This window comes from Nicotiana tomentosiformis, chromosome 6 (assembly GCF_000390325.3).
Source record: "Nicotiana tomentosiformis chromosome 6, ASM39032v3, whole genome shotgun sequence".
Lineage (NCBI taxonomy): Eukaryota > Viridiplantae > Streptophyta > Magnoliopsida > Solanales > Solanaceae > Nicotiana > Nicotiana tomentosiformis.
Window position 1 is genome coordinate 16,013,876 of NC_090817.1, and position 13,034 is coordinate 16,026,909.

Sequence of the window (13,034 nt, forward strand, 5' to 3'; positions counted from 1 at the left end):
CTCCTCTTAAATATCTAAGGTATGATTTCTATCTCCTTTCTTTGGCAATTTCAAGTTGGGTGAATGCATAACATTAGACACAAAATTTGGGGTTGTTCTTCTTTGTAACAATGTGTTTGTGTGTCCCAACCCCATGAACCCCATAGGAATGGTGTTGCTATTGTGTGAACAAATGGTAGTACGGAACTCCCAAGCCGATTTGGGAGGGTGAGGCAATCCATCACCCCTACAAGCACTCCCATGGAATAGTGCATGCTAAGTGTTTGTTATAATACCTCAAAGGCATTCTTTGTCCTCATTGGAGCCCGAGTCTCCGGGATTATCAGACTAGTGCTATGTAGTCATGCACCACTTTAAATTTTAAGTGTGGGGTGGCTTACTGGTAGCCCGATGCTTCGAAATTAGAGGAAGCACCCATGTGTCATTGCTTGATTCTCATACTAAGAAACGATGAGGTGAAGTCTAAGTAACCTTGGAAATTATTGATAATCATATGTTAAACTCTTAAGTGTGGGAAGGCAAGACCATGTTTTGATATGTTGCAATGCAGCTTAAACTAATTCATGCTCGCTTGTGTAGGAACAAATATGCCTCCAAGAAAAGACATAGGAAAAGGCAAAGCCACATCCACTACTCCATCTAAAGCTAAGGATACCTCCGTACCTCCCACAAAGAAGAGAAAGGAGGGAGCTACTTCCAGTCAAGGTGAAGGACTGCAAGTCGTGGAAGCTATAGCAGCCACTCGTCCATAACCTCAAGGACAGCAGGAGTTTGGACTCAAAAGCATACCCCCACACTAAGGATTGGTACAGGCGTGGTAGGCCAAAACAAGTACATCCAGAAGCTGCTATTCATAAGTGTCGCCTCCAAGCCAAGTACCAAGCAATTTGGAGAGGCATCTATGAGTTGGGGTTAAGTTATGTGTTCAAAAATACAGGGGATATAAATCTCAATCAGGTTTGGGAATTCTATGTCGGGTTTGATTTAAAGGATCCTGAACAACTGGTGCCGATTCGTGGACGGTTGATAGATTTTTCAACCACGGCAATATGTAATTTATTATGTGCTCCGGATGTTCCTCAGGAGCTATTGGACTACTTCATCGCCCGTCCTACATATCGAGAGCTGAGACACAGTCTTTGTGGTGTCAATTATGTGGCAGCTTGGGTTCGGGATAAGAAAACAAATCGGCACAGGAAATTCCCCAAGAAGAAGATGAGGGCAGAGGCTCAAGTATGGCTGAAACTAATTAATACACGGCTCTTTCCTTGCAATCCTAACACGCTTATTAGCCGTGAGAGGACGTGTGTGATATATTTCCTCATGACGGGTCATAGGGTGAATGTGGGTCATTTGATCTGCTACCAGATGTCTCTAGTGAGAACTAGCAAGAGGATCGATCAAATGCCATTTGAAAATATGTTAACTCAGTTCTTGAGACAAGAAGAGGTTGAAGATGAAGCAGTTTTTGATCACATCATTGATCATCCCCTAAGACTAATGGACATTACAAGTATCCAGGTTAAGGAGGAGACTGCTATGCCATCGTTGACAGGTGTCGAGCACAATTCTCGTAATGATAGCTTTATGGCCCATTTATATGGGATGATGGATTTGCAGCTTCGGATCGGGGGACAGCCGGCCTCTACAGAGGAGAGGGCCATATTGGGTGAGCGGTTCCCGCTCAATGCTCAAGCTCAGTAGCTGGTTGGGCTTCGTGATGGGTACAGACTCCCAGATGATGAGGATATCAACACACCTGAGCAGTACGAGGCCGAGCCGGAGCAGTCAGATGATGAGGATGAAGAGGATGAGGAGGAAGCACAAGATGAGGAGTGGTCAGCCTCAAAGGAGGAAGGCGATGATGCAGCTTGACCAGGGAGTTTTTTCCAACACCCTACTCATTCTTTCTTGTTTTGTCAATTTGTGTATGCACTGAGGGTATTGCATGTAATAAATGTGGGATGATAACTTGTAAATATTAGTTTTGTTTTAGTTATAATTTTTTAGTTAGGTTATTCTTTTTAGATAGGTCGTCTTAGCCTTTTAAAAACAAAATTGAAAAAAAATAAATTAGACTCTTCTCGACGATGGATCTCCTAGACAGTTTTCATGAGGGAATTAAGTCTAAAAAAAATCAAAAAGATTTTTTTGTAGGTAGTGTAGTAATTCCCCCTTATTTTTTCTTTGTGTCGCGGTTCTTTTCTAAGGGTTTTTAGTTGAACCGGATGTAGTTAGTTTTAAATTGTAGGAGCAGAAACCACTGGGCTAGGAATTGAATTGCAGCGATATCTTTTAACTTTGTTATGCCTTGAGAATAGTGAGTACTCTGGTTGTGATGCTTAGGCTCAATTTTTTACTCTAGATTAAATCGTAGATTCTTAAATTTGCTTTATTGCTTTGACTGGAGTATCGTGATAAAACCAATCCTGAATGAGTTATGTGCCAGTATGTGTAAGGTTTGTATGTATTCTGTGCATTGCATTTGATGTCTAGAACTTGTCTCGTGTGTGTGCAAAGCGAAATAGTAGTCTTGTTAAGTCTAGGAAGTGATATAGGCGTTTCTTTGTTGAGCCAGATATATATAGTTTACCCGCCTAAAGGTTATGTAACGTAGTTAACCCCTTTGAGCCTATAATCTTGTTTCTTTGGAAACCACATAACAAGCCTGACCCCTTTGTTTGAATTGACCATATATTTGAACCTTGTCACCTCTCATAAGCACTTGAATTGTGATGAATTATGTAAAAGTTAAAGTGGGGGGTAGTGGGTTGGTTTTTGAGTGGAACAAATGAAATAAGGAGAAAGGTGCACCGTTTTGAAAAATATATATCAATAAAAGCAACTTAGATTGAAGTAAAAAATAATTTTTTTAAAAAAAAAAAATATATATATATATATATATATATAATATATATAATATGAAAAATAATTCTTGATGGTGGTGCTAGTGATATAATTGTGCTTAAAGAAGTAAGGGGTAATACACATGGAAGTAAAGGTGGAGTTTTGGTTTGACATAACTATGGGCTTGAGTGTTAAAGTATATGTATTAAAGTGCTTAAGAGAGGTGTAGTAACTCATATCCAAATGTATCATACCCGACCCGCAGCCTACATTACAATCAATTAAAGTCCTACTTGATCCTAGACTGAATGAGCTCGATTAGTAGAGTATTACACTACGGGCAAGCATATGGTGCATCAATGAATGTTATTTTTAAGAGCGAGTGAATTTTTTCTATCTTGAGTTCCTACGTTCTTAAAATTTATTGTGTGTGGAACTAAGCTCTTTGTTGGGTAAGGGCACGTGATTCATAAAGGAAAGATAATATCATTGACCTCCATTTAGAGTAATTAAGTGAATTGTGAATAAGGCGTGGTATTTGTGAGTCAAATCTTGAGGTAAGAATGTTACACCTTTGTGCTTACTCTATTTTAAAGATTCATGGTGTGATGAGTTAAGGTAATTGCTTAAAAAGGTCGTGTCTATAAGTGTAGTTTGATTGCTCGAGGACGAGCAATGTTTAAATATGGGTAATGATGTGTGGCTATAATTCCATATTTTAGTACATTATTTACCTTACATTTTATGTGCTTTCATGTTAAACTACACTTCATTTGCGCGTAATGAAATCTATTTTAAGTGTAGATAAATTGCAGATAAAATTAGAGCAAAAGAAAATTTAAAGAATAAAGTGTGCTCGAAAACTGTGGAAAGAAGAAAGAATATATTAAGCAGTGAAAAGATGAAGAAGCTCACGAGGCGACCCTTTGATCTCGCGTGGAAGTCGGCGACGCGAGCCTCTGAGCTCGCGTAGGAGCTGGCGTCGCACAATATTAGGCGAGGTTCATCTCCCGTGGAGCCTCGCGAGGCATGGTCTGAGGCGCGCTTACTCCGGATTTTGAAGGCTTATTTCGTCTCCTGATTTGACCAGGCATTGGCCTATATCGTTTAGTTCTTTTCCTACACATATATAGAGACATTAAACACCACTTTTGAGTTTTGCGACTGGAGGCAAGAATAGCTTGAGGAACACCAATTGGGAGATAGAACCATCGATTTCTACATTCTTTCATCTTTACTTTGTAATTTATTTATGCAAAATACTTGGGATATTATTACTATGAGTATGAATAGATAAACTCTTAATCTATGATTTTTTATGGAACCTATTGGAGGTTGATTTTCCTGACACGTTAATATAAATTTACTATAGTATTTTCTCTATTTATTCAACTGCGTTTATATTGTGGTTGGTTGAAGAGCTCTCAATCTACTGTACCTATTTAGTGTGTATTACTCAGAAGAGAGTCATATTTAAATAGTTGTTGAACAACATCACTCCTAACATATATGAGGGATCAATACAGAGGGTTTAACAGGTGGATTAGAAATAACAAAACTTTGGTGCAATCCAAGGGAGCTGTCCTTAGTGTCAACTAGCATAATCCGAAAGAATATATCTAGTAAATTGTGGTAGTTACTCAGATTACGACACTCAAAGCGCTCATGATCGATTGTGTGAATTTGTAAACATTTTTGAATTAAATATCCAACTTGTTAATTAAATATTTTTGAATATAGATTGTGTGAATTTGTGCGAGTCTGTACTTAATAGGTTAATTCCTTGTGAAATTCAACTTCTTGTGGAATTCAACTCCGGACTTGTTAACCAGAATATATTTGCAACGACCGCTTAATCCTTTTTATAAGGCATAGTTGAGCATGATCAAAAAATCACAACACAAAGAAAAAATTAATTAATTAATATATCATAAGATCCTCGTTACTTAATTTAACCAATATCTTCTTACTGAAAATTTTAAGATTATTTTCTATCCCCAATATAGTTAATTAATGAATCGTCAAAATAAGGTAGCGTCATTGTTATATATATATATATATATATATATATATATATATATATATATATAGTCCGTCCTAAACACATAGTAATTCGTAAAAAATACTATATGTTTAAAACAATTAAACTTAAATCCTCATAAATTTTAAACAATAAAGAAGTCTCAGATAGTCGATCTGACATCAATGTAATATTCAGACGGTAATTCCAGATATCAAAATTTTCATCCTCATTGACTTCACTATACTATCTGCTTAAAAGAATATATTTTTTCAAAGGAAGTCTTAAAAGTATACTACTACAAATTAAGAAATATTTCTGCACATTTCATATGAAATAATTTTATATTGATCACTAAATCAGACTTAAATTCATGAAAAAAATAATAAGGAAGCCTCAGATAGTAGATCTGACATCAATATTATGTTCAGACGGTAATTCCAAATATCAAAATTTTGATCCTCATTGGCTTCACTATAATAATCTCTTAAAAAAATTATATAAATAAAGCCATAATTTTAAATAAAAATAAATGTAATCGCACAAAACGGCTCCGCGGAAAAACCAAATAATCATCCACAGATTCCTATCAAAATGCAAAGCGTTAATAAAACTTGATGTCGGTCCGATCATAGCATCGCCGGTCACTGCTACTTTTTTGCTACCGCCGACGTGGCATCGGACCAAGTAAATAATTAGCAATTATAAAACTTCAGAGACAATCGAAGAAGAAAAACCTTCAGATATCCGACTACTAAAATTTTAAATCCTAAATCCTAAATCCCATAAAAGCAAAAATAGAGAAAGGAGATGATGAACTGGAAGGTGAATCGAATGGAGTTTAAATAGATAAGTGTGGTTATGTTTACGAAACCTAATTTTGTGGGCTAGTCTGCATTTAGGCCCATCATTTGATTGGGCTGACTTTCAAAATTGGGGATTAAGGGGCTATTGACATGAATGGCCCCATAAGTGAATGGTTAGAATGTCTCCAAAAATTAGCTGTATTTAAAAAATGACCCTTGAACCCCCAAACAATTATTGCTCTTCATAGTTTTTCTACCAGATTGGTAAAGTTTATATTATTTTTATTTTATCTATATGTCAAGTTGTTTATCAAACTCTATCCAGTTGGTATGATTTTGTTCTTCAAGAATTTTTCTAGTGGATTGGCAGAGTTTATGATATATTTACTCTACTTATATGTTAAATTGCTCATCAAAATCTATCGGATTACCATAAATTTGTTAGGTTGTTTTAACAAAGCATTCTTCGAATTTGCAATTTCAATGAGCTTCCAAATACCAATACAAATAACCCTCACCAATTTAGTCAAATATCAAATAAAAAATCCATTTTGTTATTCAATAGTTTTTAAGGTCCAACAATAGAGTTTTGAACTTTTTATAGTAAATCACTAAATTGATATTTGAACTAAAAAAAATTAAACTCAAATTATCAACATTCAAACGATTTTAACAGTAATAGATCATTAACATTCTATTTTCTACTACCAAACAAGAATTTCAAGCTTTAAATAGTGAAGACTATGGAGTATAAGTTAAAAGCAGAGACATTTTCCTAAGACCGTCAATAATGGTAAAATTAGCACGGGCTAGCCAGTTTTCGGAATGGTAATTCAAAAATAGCCAGCGTTTGCAAAGTCATTAAAAAATAGCCATTATTTTGCTGCAATACGGACCGGTCCAGCATAATATACTGGAGATTGATGCACCTGTATATAAACTTCTAGCATATTATGCTCGATTATGGAGCTCATGCGTATAAACTTTCAGCATATTATATTGGAACTCCAACATATTGTGAAATTCTAGCTTATTATGCTGGAATCTCATAAGTAAAAAATTTGAACTTCAGCATATTATGCTGGAATATTTTTGGATTTTTAAGGGTGTTTTTGTTCAGATTTTATCTTTACATGAAAAAATGGCTAAATTTCGATTACTTTTGAAACTGTGACTATTTTTCAATTACCACTTATAAATCTGGATATTTTTGAATTTCTGGGGGTATTCCACCAAGACCAGTCCCATTGAGGGACATGACATGCAATTTTAGCCACTTTTAGGGCTGTTTAAAATATAAGCAGAATTTGTAATGTATTAATATATAGCCACAACTTCAAAAAAAAAAAAAAAAAGGCAAAGACCTGCTTCTTCGAAGTTCAGTTTTTATCATTCAAACATCAAACCACAGTCCGGGCAGTTTGAATTGCAATGTTATGATAAACCATGAAAGCAGTGCAACAATAACTTTCTATACCATGATAATTCAAGTTTTTACCGTGTTTTTGACTTGATAAGTTAGGTAGTTCAATTGTGGCACCAATGAGAATTAAACTCATGCACCGAATTATAAGGGGAAGTACACGGTTAGCCACTAATTAGAGTTGTATTACTCTTAAGTTACTGTTTAAAATGTATTTACTGTTTAGTCACTGCTTTAATAAACTTTTATCTACCCGGACGAAAATAATCCTGTGCTAGACATGGTGTCCTTAACTTTATGAGTGTTGTGTAAATATTAAGGATAAAGTGTCCTGAATTAGCACCTTATCTTTTAAACTTTAGGACATCGTGTCCTTAACTTCATATGTGCAGTGCAAATGTTAAGGATATGGTGTCCTTATCTTAATGAGTGTTATCTAAATATTAAGGATATGGTGTCATTAACTTCACGAGTGTTGTGTAAATATTAAAGACAATGTGTCATGTATTTGCATCTTCTGTTGTTAAACTTTAGGACATCATGTCCTTAACTTCATATGTGCAGTGTAAATGTTAAGGACATTGTGTCATTAACTTCATGTGTGCAGTGTAAATGATAAGGACATAGTTCCTTAACTTCATGAATATTGTGTAAATATTAAAGACATGTTGTCCTTAACTTCATGAGTGTTGTGTAAATATTAAGGACAAAGTGTCATGTATTTGCACCTACTGTTGTTAAACTTTAGGACATCATGGCCTTAACTTCATGAGTGCATATTAAGGACAAAGTGTCATGTATTTGCAACTACTGTTGTTAAACTTTAGGACATCATGGCCTTAACTTCATGAGTGTTGTGTAAATATTAAGGATATGGTATCCTTAATATTTACACAACACTCATGAAGAAAGGGTAAAAGCGTATTTTGTATTAATTTTAATAGTGTAGTGGCTATTTTTGCTCAGCATTAAAAATGCTGGATAAAAACTAAATACCACATTAAAAAGTGGCTACCCCACGCCATTTCCACGAATTATAATGGGGTATTATCACTTTTAGCTTGCGTCAGAAACTATTTATATTCGGTAGCCGAAAAAGTATATAAAATTTGTATAATTTTTGTATATGACATAAAGAATGTATATATATACAAAAAATATAATTTTTTCGATTATTATTTGAGAGCGGTTATACAGTGTTATTTTCCTAATTATTATGATCTCTCAACAACATGAAGGTTCCTCAAAGAATGACTAATAAGGAAATATATTCGTTTATTTTTAATGGTCAGTGTGGTATTGTGTTACATGGAGCATTACAATTGAAAAGTTTACTAGCACTACTACCATAATTTTGCTACTGATAAAGCAATATAGATGCATGTATGGTTGAATAAATATTTGGTGAAAAGGTTGCATGATAATGCCTACAACAAGAAGCAATCTTAAGTAATGATCTTATACTAATTCTTTTGATGCTTCATAACTACATAAATAAATGCCGCTTATACAAAGAAAGACCATGATTAGCAACACAAAATAACATATCAAATCAAGGACTCCTTAAGCGCTTAGCAAAAAAGAAATAAGCAACTTAATAGTCAAAAAATTGATTAAAATTGACTGAAGAGAGGACTATTACCCCCAACGAACCCACCGTAGTTTCAAAGAACACGAATAGAAGTTCTAAAACAAACCTTTTTTCTGGAAAAATAGAGAAATCACCGATGACAAGTGGCACATGAGATATCACCGAGGGCCAGTAATGCACAGTTTTAAAAACGGTGAATAATAAGCTTGTCCCTCTACTCTTCTCCATTTAAATACCAGACTTTTTATCCGGGGGCAAGTTCAAACATGCGACGTACATCTAACTCACACCTTTTGCAGTAGACCAAAGCCTTGGTACTAGTTCTAAAATAAACCACCATTAAGATTAAAAGCCTGAGATAATGGACCAAACTGCGATATACGTACAAGGTGCAAAGCAGGCTACACTGGCCACTGGAGCTTCTTCTTGTCACCAAGGTACCGATTTTTCGTGGGAGTTAATGGAGGGGGTTATTTAAAACAAACCAAGACTTTGGATTCATGTCATCTTTAGAAAACTAAACGGTTAAGGAAGTAATGACTTTCATATCAAGTTTTACAGTAGCGATTAAGTACAGCCGAGCTGGTCAACATAAAGCAAACATGATCACGTTCATTACACTCAACACGCCCTAAAAGTTGAACACCCTACATTTCACCAAGTCCATTGTCCATACCACCTTGAAACACACATTAAGTCTAGATCCAAAGAAACAGCAAAGGAGACTCAAAGAATTGTGCCTCCAGTTTGATGCAACATCGCATCAATTTCATCACCATCTTCCATCTCCAGCTGCAGAAGGGAGGTAAATTGTAAGGAAAAAAGATAATTAAAACAATTGTTAAGCACAATATCAAGCAAATACATGGGTCTTTCTTTGGTATTCTCTTGTTTGTATTTGTGTGTGCACATTTGGGGGCTTAGTTTTTTGGGGGGAGAGAGACCTCATCTGGTGTCTGTTCTGCTCTAAGACGACGACCATCAAACAAGAAAGCAATTGAATTGAAATCCACTGATTGTCGGTCGCAATAAGCATTCATCAGCTTCTTCAGCTGGGTGCTTCTTTTGATCCTAAAGAAGACTTCATTCCCATCCTGAAACCAAAAAAAAGCCAAATATATAATTTCCTCATCATTTTTCCCCCTTTTCATTAAAACATGCAAAAGCTCATTTTTCCAGAAAATCATAATGAGAAGCACATCATCCTAATAACAGTAAGGAATGGACAGAAACAAAAGATAAGTAAGGAATGGACAGAAACAAAAGATAAGACAAAGAAAGAAAAAGGTTTACTACTAATTGTTGCATCAAGTATGTATCAGAATCAACACACAACTGCATAAAATTTCGTGTTTGTATAGCCAGAATGAAATGTATATAGCCAAAATGAAAGATTTTATGGAGTAGCAACAGAAAGTAAATTCCAGAGCTCAAGAAGGAAGTAGGTACAGCCCAGGTTATTGTCTTATCATGAAGAAAAAATGCCACATGCAAATACTATTGGTATTTACAATCCCCGATCACCAAATCCACGTAAACAAATTCCCAATTCCAGGTTGACTTTCTGAGTCAAGCAGCAGATCAGATGACTTGATAACAACTTCAACTAATACAAGATAGTTAATGCAAGCATTACAAAAGTCTGCCATTGATGACTAAGCCATCAATTGCATTATCTTTTGCATTGATGAAAAGACTGGTCTTTAAATCTTGAGAAAAGGTAATATACCTCAATCAAACATGAAAAATACAGGGGCTTCCTCTGAGTTTAAATACTTTTCTGAGACAATATACTAAACATGAACAGTTAAATTTTCTTACAGACAACGAATATAACATTACAAATCTTTTGCATCACATTAATGTTAAGGTAGACCAAGATATCTTGGTTTAGCATTGATGAAAAAAATACCAGTAAATAAACCTCGACAAAAGATAATGTGCCTCCATCCAGCGTGACAAATATAGGGGGCTTTCTCTGAGTTCAAGAACTTCTCTGATACAGCATATACTAATTTACTAAATATGTACATTTCAATTTTTTTAACAGAAACTCATCTAGCATCATTTCGGTTTAAATTTTGATATTCCAAGATAAGCAATTAGAGAGAGAGAGAGAGAGAGAGAGAGTGTGTACATTTTTTTATAAGCTAGAAATACTGAGGGCCAATCGCTGATGATTAAAATCTCAGTGAATACTGGACCCCCCCCCCCCCCCAAACTCTTCTCCACTAAAATACGAGGCTTTTGCCTGCGGCGACATTCGAACCCGTGACGTGCGCCTAATCCACATATCACATGTTGCTCCCTTACCACAAGACCAAAGCCCTGGGGGCAGATAAACAATTAGGATACAGAAATAGAATTTTTCTTTCTTTTTCTTCTTTTCGGGTTGGGGTTAGGGGGTGGGGTGAATTTTCAATTTTCTAGTCGAGTCAAGTTCAGATGATGCTGCTCAACTGAGTGATTAAAGTTTTTCCACAATGTAGCCACCAGTGTTTTAAAAGGCGTGAGCGTAAGGCGAGGCGTTTTACATATGCCTCAGCGAGGCGTAAGCCCAGAGGCACGGGGCGTAAGCCCCATAGGTATTTAATTTTTAATATTTTATAAAATAATATAATGACAGTAAATATTTATAAACATGTAAAATTGCATAAAAATTGAAGAAAACTATAAATATGTGAAATATATATATAGGCCCCATCCCCACAAAAAACTAGTCAAACAATCTATTATACGCTACTTACAAGCAATGTTTTAAAAGGCGGGGGCGTGAGACGGGACGTTTTACTTGATATGGGACGAGGCGTAAGCCTGGAGACGGGGGTTTGGGGGGGGGGGGGGGAAGGGCGTGAGACCCATGGATCTTTAAAAATTTTAATTTATAAATTAATAAAATAACATAATATAACAAAAAATATAAAATATAAATTAAAAGTTAAAAATTAAAGGAACTCATAGAAAAAAATATCTAGCATGATTCTTAAGTATAACTAATGCATACAAATCACGTATAACGTCTTTAACTTTCAAATAATTAAAAACTTACAATTTCTTTAAAAAAATGATCAAACTCCACATTTTACCTTCCTAAAAGTAAATAATTAATAAAATCTTATTAGTACGATAATTAAAATATTACTCCTTCATGAATAAATACAAATTAGTTTAAGATATCAAATTAATAAAAGTGTATAACAAGGAGGGACAAATGAACTAAGACACGACCAATAACAAGTGAAGATATAAATTCACAATACTATGTCTCATTATTAGAGTTATCCTCAAGCTTCATATTTATATCGATGAATAAAACTTTTATCATTAATTTGTTAAACAATTTTGAAGGTCAACGATATTAATTAGGAAATTCGACACGTGATTTGCGTTAGAACTGTCAAGCGAGCCCCGAGCGTCGGGTGTTAGACGTGTTTAGGGCGCACAGTCGGGCGCTTGGGGCGTAAGCCTCACAGAACTAAGCCCCATACATGAGCCCCGGTCGTTTTGCAAGTGCTCCGCCCAGGGGCGAGCCCCAGAAATGCCTTTTAAAACACTGGTAGCCACACACAATCATAGAATGACAGTAAAAATTCCATGGAACCCTAAAAAAGGCCTAATCCATCAATTAATTACTAAATAAATCCCAAAATCGACATCTATTATGCTATATTCAGGCTCATAAAAAACGAATTCAATGTTCAAATATAGTTCAAAAGTTCAAATAGGGTACCAAAGCAAACCCTAATTAACTCATACGAGGGACTACTGAGGAAAGAGGAGATAAAAGAAAAGAAGAAGACCTGGCCTTTGACTTTGAGATTGATGTGAGCAGCCTGATCGCCGGCGGGCTTCTTGTCTTCTTCTGCTCCCGACATTGTTGGTTTCTCCTACTCTATCTCTGCCAAAGGAAAAAAGTAAGATTTTTCTAATTGATTGTTCTGACTCTATGATGATTTAATAGACTAGAAGTTAAAGGGTTTGTTTTGAGAAGGACAAGAAGTTGAAGGGTTTCATTTGTAAAGAGTTTAGGATTAAGATTTTTAAATGAAAAATGAAGTCTAAGTTTAAAAAAATTATCAATGTACTTGACCATCTAATTGGTGTGAATGCAAGGAAATGCTCACCATGGGATCACTTAAAATATGCATCAAATTTAAAATGGGATCAAAATATTAATCATGAATCTTAATGCTCTTATGGTTATGTCCAAAATAGTCCCTTAAATATATTCCTAAGGAGTTTTGATCCTTTAAATTTACCAAAAGTTGCGGTCTCTATGGAACGAAGAGGTGCCTGTGCGGGAATCAATGTTTGTGATGCATGCGAAGAGGAGAGACATTGATGCCC

The 13,034-nt window shown here is 35.3% G+C and overlaps 1 protein-coding gene and 3 non-coding genes across 4 annotated transcripts; all 4 read right to left on the bottom strand.

Moving 5' to 3' along the window:
• Positions 1-5,022: 5,022 nt before the first annotated feature.
• Positions 5,023-5,106, bottom strand: LOC117277818 (small nucleolar RNA snoR77Y). The gene has a single exon (XR_004508158.1). It is a non-coding gene; the product is annotated as a small nucleolar RNA snoR77Y (small nucleolar RNA).
• Positions 5,107-5,255: 149 nt separating this feature from the next.
• On the bottom strand, positions 5,256-5,339 carry LOC117277817 (small nucleolar RNA snoR77Y). Its single transcript, XR_004508157.1, has one exon. It is a non-coding gene; the product is annotated as a small nucleolar RNA snoR77Y (small nucleolar RNA).
• A 58-nt stretch (positions 5,340-5,397) lies between these two features.
• LOC117277819 (small nucleolar RNA snoR2/U65) lies at positions 5,398-5,552 on the bottom strand. The gene has a single exon (XR_004508159.1). It is a non-coding gene; the product is annotated as a small nucleolar RNA snoR2/U65 (small nucleolar RNA).
• Positions 5,553-9,195: 3,643 nt separating this feature from the next.
• Positions 9,196-12,797, bottom strand: LOC104100533 (small ubiquitin-related modifier 2). Its single transcript, XM_009607787.4, has 3 exons — positions 12,488-12,797; positions 9,632-9,781; positions 9,196-9,479 (listed from the first exon to the last, which is right to left on the bottom strand). Exons 1-3 carry the CDS (start codon positions 12,560-12,562, stop codon positions 9,414-9,416), a joined length of 291 nt encoding a protein of 96 aa, XP_009606082.1. The 5' UTR covers positions 12,563-12,797; the 3' UTR covers positions 9,196-9,413.
• Positions 12,798-13,034: the final 237 nt, after the last annotated feature.

Excerpts from the sequence above, each read along its gene's own strand:
- LOC104100533 (XM_009607787.4), bottom strand. The coding sequence starts at position 12,562 with ATGTCGGGAGCAGAAGAAGACAAGAAGCCCGCCGGCGATCAGGCTGCT. Across the intron at positions 9,782-12,487 it reads ATCTCAAAGTCAAAGGCCAG|GATGGGAATGAAGTCTTCTT; the intron begins GTCTTCTTCTTT and ends TTTTGGTTTCAG. Across the intron at positions 9,480-9,631 it reads CAGAACAGACACCAGATGAG|CTGGAGATGGAAGATGGTGA; the intron begins GTCTCTCTCCCC and ends TCCCTTCTGCAG.